This window comes from Oncorhynchus clarkii, chromosome 21 (genome assembly GCF_045791955.1).
Source record: "Oncorhynchus clarkii lewisi isolate Uvic-CL-2024 chromosome 21, UVic_Ocla_1.0, whole genome shotgun sequence".
Classification (NCBI taxonomy): Eukaryota; Metazoa; Chordata; class Actinopteri; order Salmoniformes; family Salmonidae; genus Oncorhynchus; species Oncorhynchus clarkii.
Window position 1 is genome coordinate 25,316,098 of NC_092167.1, and position 21,900 is coordinate 25,337,997.

Here is a 21,900-nt window from a genome sequence, read left to right on the forward strand (position 1 = left end):
GTTTTGTCATTCAACACAGTGCCACAGATGTCTCAAGTTTTGAGGAAGCATCCAATTGGCATGCTGACTGCAGGAATGTTCATCAGAACTTTGCCAGAGAATAGAATGTTGATTTCTCTACCATAAACCGCCTCCAACGTCGTTTTAGAGAATTTGGCAGTACGTCCAACCGGCCTCACAAGCGCAGACCATGTGTAACCACGCCAGCCCAGGGCATCCAAATCCGGCGTCTTCACCTGCGGGATTGTCTGAGACCAGCCACCCAGATAGCTGATGACACTGAGGAGTATTTGTCTGTAATAAAGCCCTTTGGTGGGGGAAAAACTAATTATGATTGGCTGGGCCTTGCTCCCCAATGGGTGGCCTGGCTCCCAAGTGGATGGGCCTGTGCCCTCTCAGGTCCACTCATGTGAAATCCGTAGATTCAAGCCTAATGAATTGATTTCAATTGACTGATTTCATTATATAGACTGTAACTCAGTAAAATCGTTGAAATTGTTGCATCTTGCATTTATATTTTTGTTCAGTATAAATCAGTCCTGTCGTAAAACTGTGTGCGCGTGAACGAGCGTTATAACTCTGCATGAATAACGCTCGTCACTCAACTTTTTTGGTGACAAAAAAACTCCCTTATTTGCTGTATAGGGTAGATCAGCGTTAATATTGCAGATAGATTGTGGCTTCCATCAATGTAATTGTCTGCATCATTTCCAATCCCCCATATATATTTTTTTGTAAATATATATTTTAAATATATTTTCCTTCTTTATTATTTTCCCCTAACCCTAACACCATTCCCCTAATTGGAGTAAACTAATAGACAATAATACTTAGGCTTTCACTTCCAGCTTATACACACTACACATATTTCACGGACAGTATATTTTACCGTAGTTATCTTTTGTTTGTTTTTAGTCCCAGCCTTCAGCTACCCTCAACCCCTCTCATCTATCTCTGAAGACAATCAAGTTTTGATTTCTAGCTGCCACATATTTTTCACACTGTGCTGTGATGTTTCACAAAGGTTCTGAACCTTTCTATTCTCATAGTTTCTACAGATTGACAATTAAAAGATAAACACCTTTGCTGAGTATTATTATTATTATATTGATCGATTGACTAGGACTTTTTTTTTTCTTTACAACCAAAAACAAGCTACATATGGGGACTACCAAAACAAGTGATCTCATGATTCTGTCTCTTAACAGCAAAATCTGCACAGCTGGGATGGTTGTATCCCCATTATATAACTTTCTATTGGTTGCAAGAATTGTGTATAATAATTCAAATTGAAAAACTCTACGTTGTGAATCCGGGGTCGTTTTGTGTATCAGTTCATAAACCATGTGTCATGGAATCGTTACAACAAAAATCTCCTCCCAACTATTCTGCAACCTGTATGGTGCAACTGTCAAAGTTTTGGTCCTTAAATTAAACTGGTATACTTTATAATTGATCACCATTTTCTTTAGCCAATTTTGGTCTTTACTACTGCAGGGTCGACAGACAAGTTCCTTATCTTCTCCCTTTCCACTTGCCTCCTCCATTTTTGCGGTAATGCTTCAATCTGTTGGTTGAAATTTTGGAAAGAGCAGATATCTCCATATATTTTTGTTAACTGCATGTGTGACATAACTTCACCAGTCCTATTTATGATATCATTTACAAAGATTATTTGCTGTATATTTTAGAAGTATTGGAATTAGGCCAAGACAGGACATCAGTAGGCTATCTAAAGGAAATAGCAATTGCGAACTTTATGTGGTTTTCTGAAATGTGTTTATCTAGGCGTTTCTGAATGACAAAAACAATTGCAAATTGTTGTGGACCTGTAAACTGATCATTTTAATTCAATAATGTTTTGCATTTACTTTTTCCCGAACCTAAATATGCTGCACTGCCCGCGAATTCTGAAACATTGTCTATTCGGGGAAAAATTAAAACTAAAGTTCAACTACTTATAGTGGTAGCCTACACACTTCAATGCAAAATATCAGCTGTTGGTTCACCTGTATGTTATAAACCAGCTCCCTTTTGGATGCATAGAGCAAAAACTTGAAAGGTGGGGAATTTATTCTGCAATGATCATGGGAATTAAATAAATAACAGGAAATAGATGACCATTTCTAATTATTTTAGGATGCAAAGATAGAAAATTGATGTATTTTCTTCTCACTAACCAGCAAATGATCACATCTTGTTATTATATTTAGCTACCTGTTATTTTTTTTGTTATGAATAAGAATGTCATCCTATATTCCCAATTTGCACAAGGCTACTAGGCAGTGGTACAAAGTACTTAGTGGGGCAAAAAAGTATTTAGTCAGCCACCAATTGTGCAAGTTCTCCCACTTAAAAAGATGAGAGAGGCCTGTAATTTTCATCATAGGTACACTTCAACTATGACAGACAAAATGAGAAAAAGATATCCAGAAATTCACATTGTAGGATTTTTAATGAATTTTTTTGCAAATTATGGTGGAAAATAAGTATTTGGTCACCTATAAACAAGCAAGATTTCTGGCTCTCACAGACCTGTAACTTCTTCTTTAAGAGGCTCCTCTGTCCTCCACTTGTTACCTGTATTAATGGCATCTGTTTGAACTTGTTATCAGTATAAAAGACACCTGTCCACAACCTCAAACAGTCACACTCCAAACTCCAATATGGCCAAGACCAAAGAGCTGTCAAAGGACACCAGAAACAAAATTGTAGACCTGCACCAGACTGGGAAGACTGAATCTGCAATAGGTAAGCAGCTTGGTTTGAAGAAATCAACTGTGGGAGCAATTATTAGGAAATGGAAGACATACAAGACCACTGATAATCTCCCTCGATCTGGGGCTCCACGCAAGATCTCACCCCGTGGGGTCAAAATGATCACAAGAACAGTGAGCAAAAATCCCAGAACCACACGGGGGGACCTAGTGAATGACCTGCAGAGAGCTGGGACCAAAGTAACAAAGCCTACCATCAGTAACACACTACGCCGCCAGGGACTCAAATCCTGCAGTGCCAGACGTGTCCCCCTGCTTAAGCCAGTACATGTCCAGGCCCGTCTGAAGTTTGCTAGAGAGCATTTGGATGATCCAGAAGAAGACTGGGAGAATGTCATATGGTCAGATGAAACCAAAATATAACTTTTTGGTAAAAACTCAACTCGTCGTGTTTGGAGGACAAAAAATGCTGAGTTGCATCCAAAGAACACCATACCTCATCATGCTTTGGGGCTGTTTTTCTGCAAAGGGACCAGGACGACTGATCCGTGTAAAGGAAAGAATGAATGGGGCCATGTATCGTGAGATTTTGAGTGAAAACCTCCTTCCATCAGCAAGGGCATTGAATATGAAACGTGGCTGGGTCTTTCAGCATGACAATGATCCCAAACACACCGCCCGGGCAATGAAGGAGTGGCTTCGTAAGAAGCATTTCAAGGTCCTGGAGTGACCTAGCCAGTCTCCAGATCTCAACCCCATAGAAAATCTTTGGAGGGAGTTGAAAGTCTGTGTTGCCCAGCAACAGCCCCAAAACATCACTGCTCTAGAGGAGCTCTGCATGGAGGAATGGGCCAAAATACCAGCAACAGTGTGTGAAAACCTTGTGAAGACTTACAGAAAACGTTTGACCTCTGTCATTGCCAACAAAGGGTATATAACAAAGTATTGAGATATACTTTTGTTATTGACCAAATACTTATTTTCCACCATAATTTGCAAATAAATTCATTAAAAATCCTACAATGTGATTTTCTGGATTTTTTTCTTCTCATTTTGTCTGTCATAGTTGAAGTGTACCTATGATGAAAATTACAGGCCTCTCATCTTTTTAGGTGGGAGAACTTGCACAATTGGTGGCTGACTAAATACTTTTTTGCCCCACTGTAAGTAAAAAATAAAGTACTACTTAAGTAGTTTTTGGGGGTATCTGTACTTTACTATTTATATTTTTGACTACTTTTACATCACTACATTCCTTAAGAAAATACATTTTCCTTGACACCCGAAAATACTCGTTACTTTTTGAATGCTTAGCAGAACAGGAAAATAGTCAAAATCACTCACTTATCAACCGAACATCCCTGGTCATCCCTACTGCCTCTGATCTGGCGGACTCACTAAACACACATGCTTTATTTGTAAATTATGTCTGAATGTTGGAGTGTGCCCATGGCTTTCCGTAAAATTAAAAAAACAAGAAAATGGTGCCATCTGGTTTGCTTAACATAAGGAATTTGAAATTATTTATACTTTTGATACTTAAGTATATTTTAAACTTTCTCAAGTAGAATTTTACTGGGTGACCTTTACTTTTACTTGAGTCATTTTCTATTAAGGTATCTTGAAGTATGATAGTTGGGTACTTTTTCCACCACTGCTACTAGGCTACTTTTGCCTTCTTGCAATGCAATACTTCAACCACTAGAAACTGTGCGTACGCATGGTCTAAAGTTTGGGGGAGGATAAGCATATTCTCACGTCACGTATTCCCCCAAGCTTTAGGGAGCCACAAACCAACGGTAATGAAAATCATACTGTCTGTATTTCAAAATACCCCGGTTTACACTGTATACCGCCCAAGCCTGCACCACATTGGACGATGCAAGGTGTGTTCTATTTCCATTATTTCTATGATGGAACCACCCTACCTCCAGTTTAGGGTCCGTGGTAAGCTACAGGAGGGAGGACAGGGGGGAGAGTAGAGGAGAAGTGGAGAGGAGGAATGAGGGTGGCCACAACATAGACGGGTTAGCTGACAACGTCAAGGAAATTATGCACACGCTTCAAAGAATAAAATCACATCTATGCTAATATGGCAAAAGTTCGCTATCTAGCTGAACAACAACTGTCATCATGTATTTTTAGATGCATTTATGTTTTCAATAAACTTTAGAGACTAAATACAGTTTACATGTTGTCAAAAATCTAAGCCAGCCCCGTTTGTTTTGCCCAATAGTTGCGCATGTGTTGGTTTTGGTTTTGTTACAAAACAACCAAACCCAACTATTGTCTTAACGGCAAAATGTATCCTTCTTTTAAAAAATATATATCATCTGATTATTTTCTTCCAATACGAAAAAACAGAGATAAACAATAACATTCACTGTAGCGTTGAAGAAATCACAGAATTAGAGAACAAGACACTGAAGCCCCAGGTGCATTTGTTATCATTTTAGTTGGGGAAATGAGCATCTAGCATCGTGGTAAAAAAGAAGGTTGTTGGCCAAGATCTCGCGATACATGGCCCCATCCATCCTCCCCTCAATACGGTGCAGTCATCCTGTCCCCTTTGCAAAAAAGCATCCCCAAAGAATTATGTTTCCACCTCCATGCTTTACAGTTGGGATGGTGTTCTTGGGGTTGTACTCATCCTTCATCTTCCTCCAAACACGGAGAGTGGAGTTTAGACCAAAAAGCTCAATTTTTGTCTCATCAGACCACATGAACTTCCCCCATTCTTCCTCTGGATCATCCAGATGGTCATTGGCAAATTTCAGACGGGCCTGGACATGCGCTGGCTTGAGCAGGGGGACATTGCGTGAGCTGCAGGATTTTAATCCATGACGGAGTAGTGTGTTACTAATGGTTTTCTTTGAGACTGTGGTCTCCAGCTCTCTTCAGGTCATTGACCAGGTCCTGCCGTGTAGTTCTGGGCTGATCCCTTACCTTCCTCATGATCATTGATGCCCCACTGGGTGAGATCTTGCATGGAGCCCCAGATCGAGGGTGATTGACCGTCATCTTGAACTTCTTCCATTTTCTAATAATTGCTCCAACACTTGTTGCCTTCTCACCAAGCTGCTTGCCTATTGTCCTGTAGCCCATCCCAGCCTTGTGTAGGTCTACAATTTTATCCCTGATGTCCTTACACAGCTCTCTGGTCTTGGCCATTGTGGAGAGGTTGGAGTCTGTTTGATTGAGTGTGTGGACAGGTGTCTTTTATACAGGTAACGAGTTCAAACAGGTGCAGTTAATACAGGTAATGAATGAGTGGAGAACAGGAGGGCTTCTTAAAGAAAAACTAACAGGTCTGTGAGAGCCGGAATTCTTACTGGTTGGTAGGTGATCAAATACATATGTCATGCAATAAAATGCAAATTAATTATTTAAAATTCATACAATGTGATTTTCTGGATTTTTGTTTTAGATTCCGTCTCTCACAGTTGAAGTGTACCTATGATAAAAATTACAGACCTCTACATGCTTTGTAAGTGGGAAAACCTGCAAAATCGTCAGTGTATGAAATACTTGTTCTCCCCACTGTATACAAAAAAAGCAAAGAAAAATGTATACTATGTGGTACATATTATAAGAAGACTGTGCACAGTCATTACAAGCAATGTGATCATAACAAAAATACATATTGAGTGAAGTACAGCACAGCGTAGCAACAGATCATTGTCACAAACGTGAAGGGGGACTAGTCCTTACTGAACCACTTATCAAGTATCGGCTGACATATTTTGTAACATTTTGGACTTCTACTGAAAGTATTGTATCAAAACTTTTCCATATGCATTTCATTGTAACCACATCTCAAAAGGTATGTGCAATTTCCAATTTCCAAATTTGCAATATGAGCCGTTTGGCTAGCAGAGTACAGAGAGAGACAGCCTTCCCATCCAGGTTATTTCCATAAAAAGACAGATCAGTGGATCTGGGGCTATAACTCGATCAAAAGCTTTTGATAAGTAATCAAATATGAGCTCCCAGTAATTTATAATTCTTAAATCAGAGTTACCTATAGGCACAGATCTAGGATCAGCTAAACCTTATCATAAACAAAACTGTAACGATTAGGGGCAAACATAAAAGTGACCTTAGGTCTAGAGCTAACTACTCTGTTATACATTTAAGGAATACTCTACTGTGGAAAAACATAAAAGAAAAAGCAGTAATCTCCACCCTAATCTTTCTCTTCTTTCTTCCATCCCTTGCTTTCATTTCTCCTTTCCTTTTGATGTGCTTTCTGATCCCCTCCACATTTCTCTCTCTAGCACGCTCTCTTCAGCCATCTCTTTTCTCTATTGTTCTGTCTCATCCGTAACCATTTACCGTAAATGGAGGTTTTACTTTCCACTATCTTACAAACACACACACAATTTGCATGTAGAACAGCCTGTTGTGTTTTGCCTAAACGCTTCGTTGGTGATCATCTGTCTAACCACAATTGCCCCCTCCAAGCAGGGCACTGTGAACAGAATTGTCTCGTTGAGTGCCTTCAGAAAGTATTCACACCCATGGACTTTTTCCACATTTTGTTGTGGGATAAAAAATGTATTTAATCGTAAAAAAAATTTGTCAACGTTCTACACGAAATTCTCTGTAATGTCAAAATGGAAAACAAATTCTAACATTTGTCAAAAAGATTATGAAACATAAAATACTAATATATCTTGATAACATAAGTATTCAACCCCCTGAGTCAATAAATGTTAGAATCACCTTTGGCAGCGATTACAGCTGTGAGTCGTTCTGGGTAAGTCTCTAAGAGCTTGCACACCTGGATTGTACAATATTTGCACATTATTCTTTAAAGAAATTATTTAAGCTCTGTCAAATGGGTGGTGATCATTTTTTTTTGCTGATTTAAGTAAAAACTGTAACTAGGCCACTCCAGAACATTCAAATTTTGTCTTGGTAAGCAACTCCAGTGTATGTATATTTGGCCATGTGTTTTAGGTTATTGTCCTGCTGAAAGGTGAATTTGGCTCCAAGTGTCTGTTGGAAAGCAGACTGAACCAGGTTTTCCTCTAGGATTTTGACTGTGCTTAACTCTATTCCATTAATTTTTATCTCCCCCAAAAACTCCTTTGTCCTTGCCGATGACAAGCATACTCATAACATAATGCATCCACCACCATGCTTGAAAATATGAAAAGTGGTACTCAGTGATGTGTGTGGGATTTGCCCCAACATAACGCTTTGTATTGAGGACAAAAAGTGCCTTGCTGCAAACAGGATGCATTTTTTGAACATTTTTATTATGTACAGGCTTCCTTCTTTTCACTCTGTTAATTAGGTTAGTACTTTATAATAACTACAATGCTGTAGATCCATCCTCAGTTTTCTCCTATCAACGTTTTAAAGCCACCATTGGCCTCATGATGAAACCCCTGAGTGGTTTTCCTTCCTCTCTGCCAATTGTGTTAGGAAGGACTAGAGATCGACCGATTATGATTTTTCAAACGCCGATACCATTATTGGAGGACCAAAAAAAAGTCGATCAGCCGATTTTTTTTACATGTATTTATTTTTTTGTAACAATGACAATTACAACAACACTGAATGAACACTTTTATTTTAACTTAATATAATACATCAATATAATCAATTTAGCCTCAAATAATGAAACATGTTCAATTTGGTTTAAATAGTGCAAAAACAAAGTTTTGGAGAAGAAAGTAAAAGTGCAATATGTGCCATGTAAAAAAGCTAACGTTTAAGTTTCTTGCTCAGAACATGAGAACACATGAAAGCTGGGGGTTCCTTTTAACATGAGTCGTCAATATTCCCAGGTAAGAAGTTTTAGGTTGTAGTTATTATAGGAATTATAGGACTATTTCTCTCTATACCATTTCATATACCTTTGACTATTGGATGTTCTTATAGGCACTTTAGTATTGCCAGCGTAACAGTATAGCTTCCGTCCCTCTCCTCGCCTCTACCTGGGCTCGAACCAGGAACACATCGACAATAGCCACCCTCGAAGCATTGTTACCAATCGCTCCACAAAAGCCGCGGCAACTACTTCCAAGGTCTCAGAGCGAGTGACGTCACCGATTGAAATGCTATTAGCGCGCACCCTGCTAACTAGCTAGCCATTTCACATCGGTTACACCAGCCTAATCTCGGGAGTTCATTGGCTTGAAGTCATAAACAGCTCAAAGCTTGAAGCACAGTGAAGAGCTGCTGGCAAATGCACAAAAGTCCTGTTTGAATGAATGCTTACGAGGCTGCTGCTGCCTACTACCGCTCAGTCAGACAGCTCTATCAAATATCAAATCATAGACTTAATTATAACATAATAACACACAGAAATACGAGCCTTATGTCAATAATATGGTCAAATCTGGAAACTATCATTTTGAAAACAAACGTTTATTCTTTCAGTGAAATACGGAACCGTTAAGTATTTTATCTAACGGGTGGTATCCATAAGTCTAAATATTCCTGTTATATTGCACAACCTTCAATGTTATGTCATAATTACGTAAAATTCTGGCAAGTTAATTCGCAACGAGCCAGGCGGCCCAAACTGTTGAATATACCCTGACTCTGCGTACAATGAACGCAAGAGAAGTGACACAATTTCCCTAGTTTAATATTGCCTGCTTAACCTGGATTTCTTTTAGCTAAATATGCAGGTTTAAAAAAATATACTTCTGAGTATTGATTTTAAGAAAGGCATTGATGTTTATGGTTAGGTACATTCGTGCAACGATTGTGCTTTTTTCGCAAATGCGCTTTTGTTAAATCATCCCCCGTTTGGCGACGTTGGCTGTCTATGTTAGGAAGAAATAGTCTTCACACAGTTCGCAACGAACCAGGCGGCCCAAACTGCTGCATATACCCTGACTCTGTTGCACAATACGCAAGACAAGTGACACAATTTCCCTAGTTAAAAGAAATGTATGTTAGCAGGCAATATTAACTAAATATGCAGGTTTAAAAAGATATACTTGCATATTGATTATAAGAAAGGCGTTGATGTTTATGGTTCGGTACACATTGGTGCAAAGACAGTGCTTTTTCGCAAATGCTTGTTAAATCACCCGGTTGGTGAAGTAGGGTATGATTCAATGATAAATTAACAGGCACCGCATCGATTATATGCAACGCAGGACAAGCTAGATAAACTAGTAAATATCATCAACCATGTGTAGTTAACTTGTGATTACGTTAAGATGGATTGTTTTTTATAAGATACATTTAATGCTAGCTAGCACCTTACCTTGGCTCATTGCTGCACTAGCATAACAGGTAGTCAGCCTGCCATGCAGTCTCCTCGTGGAGTGCAATGTAATCAGCATCCAAACATGCCGATTACCGATTGTTATGAAAACTTAAAAATCGGCCCTAATTAATAGGCCATTCCGATTAATCGGTCGACCTCTAGGAAGGACGCCTGTATCTTTGTCGTGACTTGGTGTATTGTTACACCATCCAAAGTGTAATTGATAAATTCACCATGTTGAAACACAGTGCATGCAATTTATATGAGTTTAGCACATTTTTACACATTAACTTATTTAGGCTTGCCATAGCAAAGGGGCTGAATACTAATTGACACAAGACATTTCAGCTTTTCATTTTTCATGAATTTGTAAAAATGTCCAAAAACATAATTCCACTGACATTATGGGGTATTTTTTTACTTAATTTTTTTAACCTTTATTTAACTAGGCAAGTCAACAGCCTGTTCATGGGCAGAACGACAGATTTGTACCTTGTCAGCTCAGGGATTTGAACTTGCAACCTTACGGTTACTAGTCCAATGTTCTAACCACTAGGCTACCCTGCCGCCCGTGTGTAGGCCAGTGACACAAAATCTCAATATAATAATTTTTTAAAATTAGGCTGTATCAATAAAATGTGGAGAAAGTCAAGAGGTGTGAATACGTTCTGAAGGCACTGTAAACGGTAATAACAGAGCAATGTTTTTGAAACAGCTGAAATGTATAAACATTCTCCTGAATTCCCTTTTATTTGAGATTGTTTAATTGAGGTTTACCTGAAATTGAAGTAACAGCCTGTTACATTCTGAAATTGTAGCAGTAACTGTCATCTGGCAGCTGCACTGAGCCACAGAAAAAACTATGGAAGCCCATTCCCACCGAAAATAAAATACATATAGATCATACATATAAGTTATATTTTTTCATTTGAAGCATCTTGTGGCATCTTTTTTTATGTCAATTACTATTAAAAAAATTGACATACGCAAGTCAAACTACATCAGTCAACATTTTGAGATAGTAGATCATTCAAATACAATACGTTTTTTCATTTGTAACATTGTGCGGTGATTTCACAGGTCCCAGAGTGGTGGAGGGGAAATTGTTTTCCTGGGGCCCAGAGTTCCTGATCTTGTAGACTAACCTAACCAGGAAAAACTCTGGGTATAACATAGTAATAAATCAGCTGTAAAAAAAAAACTGTTTTATATGGGCTATGATGGGACCAGATTTTTTCTAATCAGGTTATATGATAAAACAAAATAATAAACTCCTGGAAAAACTCCTGGCCCTAAGGAGGATAAAATTCTGTCAAACAAATCAAGAGGCGAACAGTAGAAACAACTGTTTTTTTAATGGGGTGGTAGGGTAGCCTAGTGGTTATAGCGTTGGACTAGTAACCGAAAGGTTGCAAGATCAAATCCCCGAGCTGACAAGGTAAAAATCTGTCGTTCTGCCCCTGAACAAGGCAGTTAACCCACTGTTCCTAAACAGTCAATGAAAATAAGAATGTGTTCTTGGCTAGTTAAATAAAAGGTAAATATGCAATATATTTTATTAAACCAAACCAAAAGTGCTGGGGCAAATGCCAGATCGCACACACGTTTGCAGGCAGCCCTGCTGTGCTGATCTCTGCAACATGAAGAGATGGAAATCACCACAAGATGCTTCAAATGAAAAAACATAACTTAAATGAATGATCTATATGTATTTTATTTTTGCCGGGAATGGGCTTCCATATATAACAGCTCAACTCCTCAGTGAATTATACCCACGTTTTCAGTCGCAATTTGCTTTTACCACATGTAGCCTGATTTCCATGATATTGATCAAAATTAATGTGGTAAGGTAGGCCTATTGTATTTATATATTCGTATTAGCAGGATAATCGTTCATTTTTGATAGGCTAACGTTACTTGATGAAGACCTGTCGTTAGCTTTAACGCTGTGCTTTAATCAGCGAAGCTAAAATGTAATGAGTGTACAGATGAGAAAATAAACCCTTTAATTGTCTGCACATGCTTGTGAATTGTTGCATTATTCAAGAGTGTAATATGGTTTTGTTGCAATAATTAAGTGTATAATATGGTAGATGCATGAAGAGTTGCCTGAAGAGTTGCTTGCTTAACTTTAACTAGTAGCTAGCTAGCTAACCCTCTCTCGGCTCGTGATATTCTAGTCGCTAATGGGAATTGAAACGTGTATGTAAATTGACATTTTGTCCAGATAACTCTATTCAGTGAGAATACTACTAAAGAAAAAGAGGGTGAGAGAAGAGCGGTAGAGAGAGGAAAAGAGGGGAGGGGACGGGGGAGAGAGGGGCAGAATGTTTTCATTATGTTCACTATAAAAGGTGAAGTCTGGGTTTTCAGCACCTCTAATAAACCAGTCATTATACAGGGACAACCAGACTGTGTGTGTGTGTAGCTGCTTTGGCAACAAAGGTTGATGACAGTCAATAACCTTTGGACTCTGGTGAGAAGAGGAAAGGGGTTAGAGGGGAAGGGACGACAGGAAAATAATTAAGCGAAAGATAACGAGAGGGAAAGAGAGATGGAGAGGGAAAGGAGTCAAAGTGGTAAAGAAAAAGAGCAAGAGGGAATGAGGAGAGGAAGACAGGGACCGTGAGAATAACAACAAGGGTAGGGAAAGAAATGACACAGAGAAGGAGAGAAAATGACAGACAGAGAGAATGATAAGAGAAAAAGACAGAGAGGGAGAGACAGATATAGAGCACAAATAAGGACAAAGAGAGTGGGTACAGGAAATCAAATGTTATTTTTCACGTGCTGAATACAACAGGTATTCTTAACGTGAAATGCTTACTTTACAATCCCATTACCAACAATGCAGTTAAGAAAATAAATTTAAGAAAATATTTACTAAATGAACTAAAGAAAGAGAGTGTGAGAAAGAGAGGGATGAGGAGGAGGGGGAACAGAGGGGTGGTGAGAAGCAGAATACTTATGTCAAATCCCAAAATGCTTCACTTCACATCTGAGTTTGACCTACGACCTTTCTCTCTTTCTTTTCCCCTCTGGCTCAACCACTCTTCCTTCTCCATTCATCTCTCATGTTAACGCTGTGTTTCACTAAGTGGTGTGACTCGCTTAGACAAACAGTGGCAGGTTTCTCCCATTTCCTCCCTCCCTTCCTCTACATTTCTCACCCCTCTGTGAGACTAATGGCTTGATTCACTGTGTGGTGTAACTCTTTAACAAACTCTTTTCTCCCTCCCTCCTTCCTAACTTATTCAGTCATCATGTCAGTCCCTCTGTCTCTCCCTTCATCTCTTTAATCATAAAGAACATTCAGAAGCCTATCTATCTATGATAGACATTTCACTTTCAGATAATCCACTAGAGCTGCATCCCAAATTCTACAATATTCCCATTACAGTGGATTACATGTGAACAAGGCCCATTTCAGGGAATATGGTAGTATTGCACGGTAGGGGTCTAAATGTTTAAACAAAAATGGGATTGTTAACGTCCCACCCAAAAATGGACGACGCAGATGCAGTAAGTAAACAGCATAGTGGGTTAATTTCCCCAACATCTAAGAGCATCGAAGAGCAAGGCTCAACTTTTCTGCTGTTTTGGTGCCCTGGCTACCACGATGTGATCACTGGAAGCGAACCTGTGCAGATACTGTGTGAGTGCGAAGTGTTGCATCTCGCTCATCTCAATATCCTAGCCTATTCATTGATAACAGGCCCTGATTTACTGAAGTTGCAAGACAATGCAAGCCAAGGAATTGCGAGGTACAGCTTTTGATTGCCGATAGATAGGCCTAGTGCACGGTTCTGACTGCTTTCCTGATGGCCGACAGGCCTATGCTATTCTACTCCCCTCGCTCAGCTTTAGGCTAACTTTTCGTGCCAGCTTACAGCTGAAACTAACATCAATTCACTGCACTAGTACTTTGTTTGTTATAATATGCAAACCATAACGCAAAATAAGCTGATTTTAAAGCTGATTGCCACCAAAACATTATTACTTCACTTAAAAATCGGTCTCTCTCACGTCTCTCCTAAAGATAATCTATTACCTCAGTGAACTGATTGTGTGTGAGAATAGGGCTCTACCACCCTTGTCTCATGAATGTCATTACTGGTTAATAGTGCTGAGAGATTAACCAAAATGTTGGTTATTTTTCGGGGGGTTTTAAATGTCAGACATCCGTTAAATTATTTATTTAATGCCCACATTGCGCAATGTCTCTAGAGCAGTGGAGGCTCCTCAGGGGATGGGGATGACCATCCTCCTCAGGGAATTTCATAAAAATAGTGAAACATTTTTAAAAAGTTGTCATTTTTTGATAAAACTACAGTACCAGTCAAAAGTTTGGACACACCTACTCATTCAAGGTTTTTCTTTATTTGTACTATTTTCTATATTTTAGAATAATAGTGAAGACAAAACTATGAAATAACACATATGGAATCATGTAGTAACCAAAAAAGTGTTAAATCAAAATAGATTTTAGATTCTACAAAGTAGCCACCCATGTCCTTGATGACAGCTTTGCACACACTTGGCATTCTCTAAACCAGCTTCAAGAGGAATGCTTTTCCATGTGGGAACTTGAAGGAGTTCCCACATATGCTGAGCACTTGTTGGCTGCTTTTCCTTCACTCTGCAGTCCAACTCATCCCAATCCTTCTCAATTGGGTTGAGGTTGGGTGATTGTGGAGGCCAGGTCCATCGCTCTCCTTCTTGGTCAAAAAGCACTTACACAGCCTGGAGGTGTGTTTTGGGTCATTGTTCTGTAGAAAAACAAATGATAGTCCCACTAAGCACAAACCAGATGGGATGGCGTATCACTGCAGAATGCTGTGTTAGCAATGCTGGTTAAGTGCAATTAACTCTAATGAACTTGCCCTCTGCAGCAAAGGTAACTCTGGGTCGACCTTTCCTGTGGCGTCCTCATGAGAGCCAGTTTCATCATAGCGCTTGATGATTTTTGCGACTGCACTTTAAGACACTTTCAAAGTTCTTGAAATTTTCCAGATGACTGACCATGTCTTAAAGTAATGATGGACTGACATTTCTCTTTGCTTATTTTGATCTGTTCTTCCCATAATATGGACTAATATGGTATTTTACCAAATAGGGGTTGTATACGGAAGATAGATGCATTGTGACAAGATAGGGCTGATTGGCTCAAACGCATTAAGGAAAGAAATTCCACAAATTAACTTTTAACTAGGCACACCTGTTAATTGAAATGCATACCTCATGAAGCTGGTTGAGAGAATGCCAAAAGTGTGCAAAAGTGTCCATCATCAAGGCAAAGGGTGGCTACTTTGAAGAATCTAAAGTATAAAAAAAATTGGTTACTACATGATTCCATATGTGGTATTTCGTAGTTTTGATTGTCTTCACTAATATTTTACAATGTAGAAAATAGTCAAAAGAAAGACAAATCCTGGGAATGAGAAGATGTCCAAACTTTTGACTGGTACTGTAAATTAAAAAATCTTGCATATCTTAATTTATTTCCACAATTAACTAATATGTGTAACAATGTCAGCAGTTCATACAAAGGATTGTTACCTATAACCTGGATTGGCATTACAACAATTACATTTTTGGCAAGCAATTATTATTTTGGCAAGCAATTCTTGTGATTCATCCTATATTGTCCCTAACATCATTAACCCATAGCAACAGATGTGGGATACATACACACACACACTCATACACACTCCCCACCCTTCCCCCACAAACAACCACAAGCTCAGATGTTCAACAGTTGTTCCGAGCCCAACTCAAGAGAATACTTGATGTGCGAATATACAGTTGTAGCTGTTTGAGAAGGCATGCAAAATTGAGCAAGAATGGGGAGATTTGATTAACCAATGTCAAGTCCTAGCTGATGGAGCACAGATACAACCCCTTCCCCTGAAACACACACATGCTGGTCTCCCACTGTGACCATTTTCCCAAGCATCTCTGTGCAGTCAGACCATCTGATCATTTTGTGCCACCAGGGCCACAATAATTTGCCCCCACTAAGATTGTCAGAGTGTGACTGATTCCCCATGGTTTACTGCAGCTAGTGTTGCCAGCACTGCCACTACCTAGGTGGAATTGGAATTCCAACCGTCTATACATACAAGGTCTTCAAGGTTCTCATTAGCAGCATTGAGAAATTCCATGTATATTATGCTCAAACATTTGGGGGCTTTGACTTTGTTGGACCAACCCTGCCAGGCAGGCTCAGACTCTTGAGGGGGTGGTGCTGCTTTGATCGCATTTATCTTTCTGTTTTGGCTGCGTATAGCCTCACCAGGATCTTGACCTGACTGTGGTTCGGCGTCGTGAGCAACTTCATTGGGCTAATGCTCACCTCCGATGGCCACTGGTATGCTGGGGAAGTGTGTTCTTCACAGATGAATCCCGGTTTCAACTGTGCCGGCCAGATGGCAGAGTGTGGCATTGTGTGGGTGAGCGGTTTGCTGATGACAACATTGGTGGCAGTGGGATTATGGGGTTATGGTATGGGCAGGGATAAGCTACGGAAAGCAGACACAATTACATTTTTTCGATGTCAATTTGAATGCACAGAGATACCGTGACGAGATCCTGAGGCCCATTGTTGTGCCATTAATCTGACGCCATCACCTCATGTTTCAGCATGATAATGCACGGCCCCATGTTGCAAGGATCTGCATACAATTCCAGGAATTTGAAAATGTCCCAGTTTTTACATGCCCTGCATACTCACCCATTCAGCATGTTTGGGATGCTCTGGATTGATGTGTACAACAGCGCGTTCCAGTTCCTGCCAATATCCAGCAACTTCACACAGTCATTGAAGAGGAGTGCGACAACATTCCACAGGCCACAATCAACGGCCTGATCAACTCTATGCGAAGGCGATGTGTCGGGCTGCATGAGGCAAATGGTGGTCACACCCGACACTGACTGGTTTTCTGATTCATGCCACAATTTTTTTAAGGTATCTGTGACCAACATATGCATATCTATATTCCCAGTCATGTGAAATCCATAGATTATGGACTAATTTATTTATTTTAATTGGCTGGTTTCCTTATAAGAACTGTAATTCAGTAAAATCTTTGAAGTAGCTGCATTTATATTTTTTGTTCAATGTAGTTAGATTGTTTTTACCAAAGTCAAATTGATTGTATGATTGCATAATTGATTCATGAATGCACACATAGCTGTCTCTGAAAAAATGTAGACATAAAACATTTCAAATGTAATGATATTGAACTCAAAAGATGACCAACGATTGAATAGAGCAGTACCTGAATTTATCTGTCTGGATCAAGTGCCATTTTGTGACTTGGCTAATATGCCTTATTTTGTTTGCTATGGTATCGTTTTGGTATCGAGTATCGTGATGGTATCGAGTATCATGACGGTAAGGTTTGGTTTCGAAGTAAAAATTCTGGTATCGTAACACTAGAATATGGTACCACCAGATTCGCATTCTAGGGAGGTTCTTGAGTCCGGAGTACACTAAACTGTACTGTCCAGGATTTTGTGTGTGTGTGTGTGTGTGTGTGTGTGTGTGTGTGTGTGTGTGTGTGTGTGTGTGTGTGTGTGTGTGTGACAGAGAGAGACGAGAGACAAGGGTTCAGGGTTGAACTCACAGAGGTATTTGTTGCAACAGTATGTAGAGGTTCTCTCTCTGTTACACGGAATAATTTTTATTGAATTCAACTGTGATTTATCTCAATTGAGGAGCAGAATGGATAGGGTTGAGGAAGAGGGGAAGGAGCGAGAGATGGAAGAAGGAGGGAGAGAGAGGAGAGAAAGAGAAGGAAGGGGGTGTAGGAAGGGTGGGAGGGATGGGGGAAAGGGAGAAGGTAGGGAGGGCTGGGAAAGTAGTTTTGGCTCCAGAGAGCACAACAAGCTGAGACAGGAAGTAATTCAGAGTGAAACACACACCACACACACACATTGACTCACTGTAGGTGGAGAAATGTGCTGCATGTCTTTCTACAGTGTGTGTGTGTGTGTGTGTGTGTGTGTGGGGGCCTGGTATTAACTTGAGACTAGATTCTCGGCTCTTTCCCATTTTCTCAAATCAGATGTCCTTATTTGGGGTCTGAACAACGTGAAATGTTGCTCTCTCACATTCCCTCTCTTTCCTCTCCCACACTCCTCCTCTTTCTCTGACATTTTTTTTCTCTTTTTCCTTCTCCTACAAGTTAGTCTCCTCATATCAGTTCTGTTTCTCTCTGCAGAGGGAAAGCAAATGAGGAAGGGATATAGGAGGCAAAAGAGGGAGTGGAGAAAGAGAGATGTGAACATTGTCCCTTGCAGTTCGCAAAGTTAATCACAGACCTAACAACTTCCTGGGAATTCCCTCAGAGAAAGGAGGAAGAGAGAAAGAGGAGGGAGGGGAGAGAGAGAGAGATAGAGGAAGAGAGTGAAATAGAAAAATTTGAGAAAGAAAGGAGAGAAAGCAAGAAAGATCGATGAAGTGAGACTGAGGAGGAAGAAAGAAACAGAGAGAGAAGAAAGAGAGCGAGTGAGAGAAGGAATGTAATGCCATCCAGGACCTCTATACCAAGTGGTGTCAGAGGAAGGCCCTAAGAATTGCCAAAGACTCCAGCCACCCTAGTCATAGAATGTTCTCTCCAGCAAGCGGTACCAGTGCGCCAAGTCTAGGTCCAAAAGGCTTCTTAACAGCTTCTACCCCCAAACCATAAGACTGATGAACATACAATCAAATGGCCACATGGACTATTTACATTGACCTCCCCCCTTTGTTTTTACACTGATGTTACTCACTGTTTATTATCTAGGCATAATAATTTTACCCCTACCTACATGTACAAATTAACTTGACTAACCTGTACCGGTACCCCCTGTATATAGCCTCGTTATTTTATTGTATTACTTTTTACTTTAGTTTATTTAGTAAATATTTTCTTAACTCCATTTCTTGAACATTGTTGGTTAAGTGCTTGTAAGCATTTCACGGTAAGGTCTACACCTTCGGCGCATGTGACAAATATATTTGTATTTTATTTGTAGTCTATTCATTCTTTCTGTCTGTTTGCAAAAATATGTTTTCCTATTGACACCATTAAAGCAGTAAAATGCTTCAGGCGCCCTCCTCTAAAATACTGACAATGAAACGTAATATATCTCTCTCTCACACACAGTCCACGGTTGCCAGGCAAGGAGGGGTGAAAATACATGGAAGAGAGAGTAGGGCCAATCCAGTGGGGATATCTTTGAATTTCCCGTAAAACATATTTGGGTTGTCTTGCTTTATTAAAATACAAAAAAATATTGTTTCCAGATTAACAACCTGAAACAGGAAGTACTAAAATAGTCCTAAAATGTCTTAAGAGTTGGGGACATACAAATGTGGGTGTTTCAGCCTAGGCTACATGTCGACATGGTTTGGAAGAGTAGGCCTATGGAATGTTCATTCAGAAACTCAATTCACAAAGTCTGTCTCTCCTATGTTGAGATAAACATTATAATTTGCCATGTGTCATTCCATTGACTCCCACTGTCTATCGAAATCCCTTGGAAAGCAGTGACAAAATGGTGCTAGAACAGAAAGAGAGAGTAGGCCAAAAGTGTGAAAGAAAAATGGCTTTGGTGGATAGTCGGGTTGTCTAAAAAACCTGAGTGGTGGAAAAACTTGCTTGACAAGAATTCAAAGGAGAGCAGAGCTAGGCCAATCTATTGCAGGATAGGTATAGGTATGCAGGACAGTCCAATGGGTACATCCCAAATGGCAACCCATTCCCTATATAGTGCACTACTTTTGACTAGAGCCAATAGGGATAGGTCAAAAGTATAGGGCAGGGGTCCCCAACTTGCGGTCTGCGGGTGATTTTATTTGGCCCATCAAGAGATATATGTGACCATATATAAATGTAAGCAAGGTTTGAAATGATTGTTTTAGGCAAATATTAATATTATGTTTGGGCGGTCTACAAATTGCTTGTAATTATGTTCCAGTCTCCTGACCCCCCCCACTCAACAACAACAAAAATTGTCCTGCAGCTAAATCTAGTTGATCCCTGGTACAGGGAATAGGGTTGACATGTAGCCTAGCCTATACCAGTCATGTAGTGACATACCTACCTACAGCCTCTGGCCTGCAGTGTCTATAATAGTAAACTCTAAAGTCCACAAAGTAAGGATGTATCAATAAAATCAACTATGCTACTATTATTTTATAATGAATGCAACTTGAACACCTGTGGTGGGGGGGGGAAACGAGAAAACTAAATGTAGGCTATAACTCTCTCACTCGCTCACAAACAAACACGTTTAGAGCCACTAGGCTATATTACTAACCTCATCCCATTTGATAAACTTGCTCCCCCGTTTTAGTATGTCGTGAACCGACACCGGTTTGAGCTGCAGAGCGTGGACTCCTGGCTTCGCCCCGGCCATGGCTCCGGGTCAAAGCCGTGTGGCAACGCCTAAACTCCGGCTGCGGTGACCTGCCCTCGTTGGTGCCCCTTGGTCCTTGGGGCTAAATCCTTTTCCGGGGTGAGCTGTGACTTGCAACGCTGGAAGTTGATGTATGAATTAGAAAATACGATAACTTGGTTCCTAATAGCCTAAGTTTGCGTATTCAACTATCCTAAAATAGTTTTAAACGTCACAAGTTGAGAAGAGTCGAGTAGCTACGTTTAATATAGGTCAATATATAGTTTGTTCATGTCTCGTTTAATCGCGTTGTATGGCTGGATAGATCCCTTCCTTAATTTCTTCCTTCCTTCCTTCCACCCGCCTATTAATGTCCCCCTCTCTTGCTTTCCTCGAACTTTCTCTTGTTCACACTCGTCCCCCCCGGATTCTTATCTTCTCTTTCTTCCTTCATGTTTTCTAGAAAGGGGGAGAGCAGAGGACAGACAGAGCGAGAGGAGGAAGATAGGGAAAAACGGACGGGGAGTGTTCTCTCTCTCTTCTATCCTTTCTTCTCTCATTTTCAGTCAGACATTCGACGCGGTCAGTCCATTTGGTATTTCTAGAGGCATGTTCTGTGCGTTGGGGACTTAATGCAGAAGTGTGACAAGAACGTTGGAGTTTGTAACGCTCAAACTGCCAGCTAACCCACATTTTTGTTGTTGGGCAAAGTTATTTTCTCATGCATGCAGCCTCCCACAACACCTTTAAAGAATGTCAGCTATGTGCTGTAGCATGTCTTCTAGGTTCAGTCTATACAGAACAGAGACGTGTGTGTGTGCGTGCTTCTGAAACCTCACACACTTTCAGTCAAACAGCAAAAGAAAATCAGAAAACAATTTAATAGAAATAAAAGACGTGTATGACTTCCTTTGTTAAATTATCCTGTTTGGTTTGGTTTTAAAGGGTTACAGCTTGACTTGTAATGTGTGTGTTGGCATTTGTACGATCTGGTATAAAAGGGAATATCCACTCAACAACTGGTATTTTTTTAATTAGTCCGCTGTTGATACAGTCCCAAAAATGTTTTGCATTTCAGCAGTCAGGTCTTCCAGATATTGGACCTTATTGGATATTGTCACTGGCCACATCATCATGTTGATTTGTTTTGCTGATGAGTTTCCCCTTAAAGGGACATTTCACCTGTCACGACTTCCGCCGAAGTTGGTTCCTGTCCTTGTTCGGGCGGCGGTCGGCGTCGCCGGTCTTTCAAGCCATCATCGATCCACTTTTCATTTTCCATTTGTCTTGTCTTCCCACACACCTGGTTTCAACTCCATAATGACATCTTGTGTATTTCACGCTCTGTTCCCCCAATGTCCTTGTCCGGAACTGTTTATTGTAAGTGCGTGTGCACGTATTTCTGGTGTGCGACGGGTTTCGCACCCATTGTATTGATCGTTCTGTTTACGGTGATTTTATTTATTAAACTGTGCAGTTGTAAAACAGTTTTGCTCTCCTGCGCCTGACTTCCCTGCCGCCAGTACGCACCCCTTACATCACCCTGGCGCTGCCACAGCA

General features: G+C 40.2%; 1 protein-coding gene across 2 annotated transcripts in view; it reads right to left on the bottom strand.

Annotated features, from left to right (window-relative positions):
* Nucleotides 1-20,889, bottom strand: part of LOC139378789 (1-phosphatidylinositol 4,5-bisphosphate phosphodiesterase beta-3-like) — a 103,751-nt gene extending 82,862 nt beyond the window's left edge. The window contains exon 1 of one of the 2 annotated variants that reach the window (XM_071121287.1): nucleotides 20,263-20,889. In XM_071121287.1, the coding sequence (XP_070977388.1) occupies nucleotides 20,263-20,361 (99 nt within the window). In that variant the 5' untranslated portion in view covers nucleotides 20,362-20,889. The remainder of the gene's footprint in view (nucleotides 1-20,262) is intronic. The other variant, XM_071121288.1, reaches the window with a different exon arrangement.
* Between the last annotated feature and the right edge of the window lie 1,011 nt (nucleotides 20,890-21,900).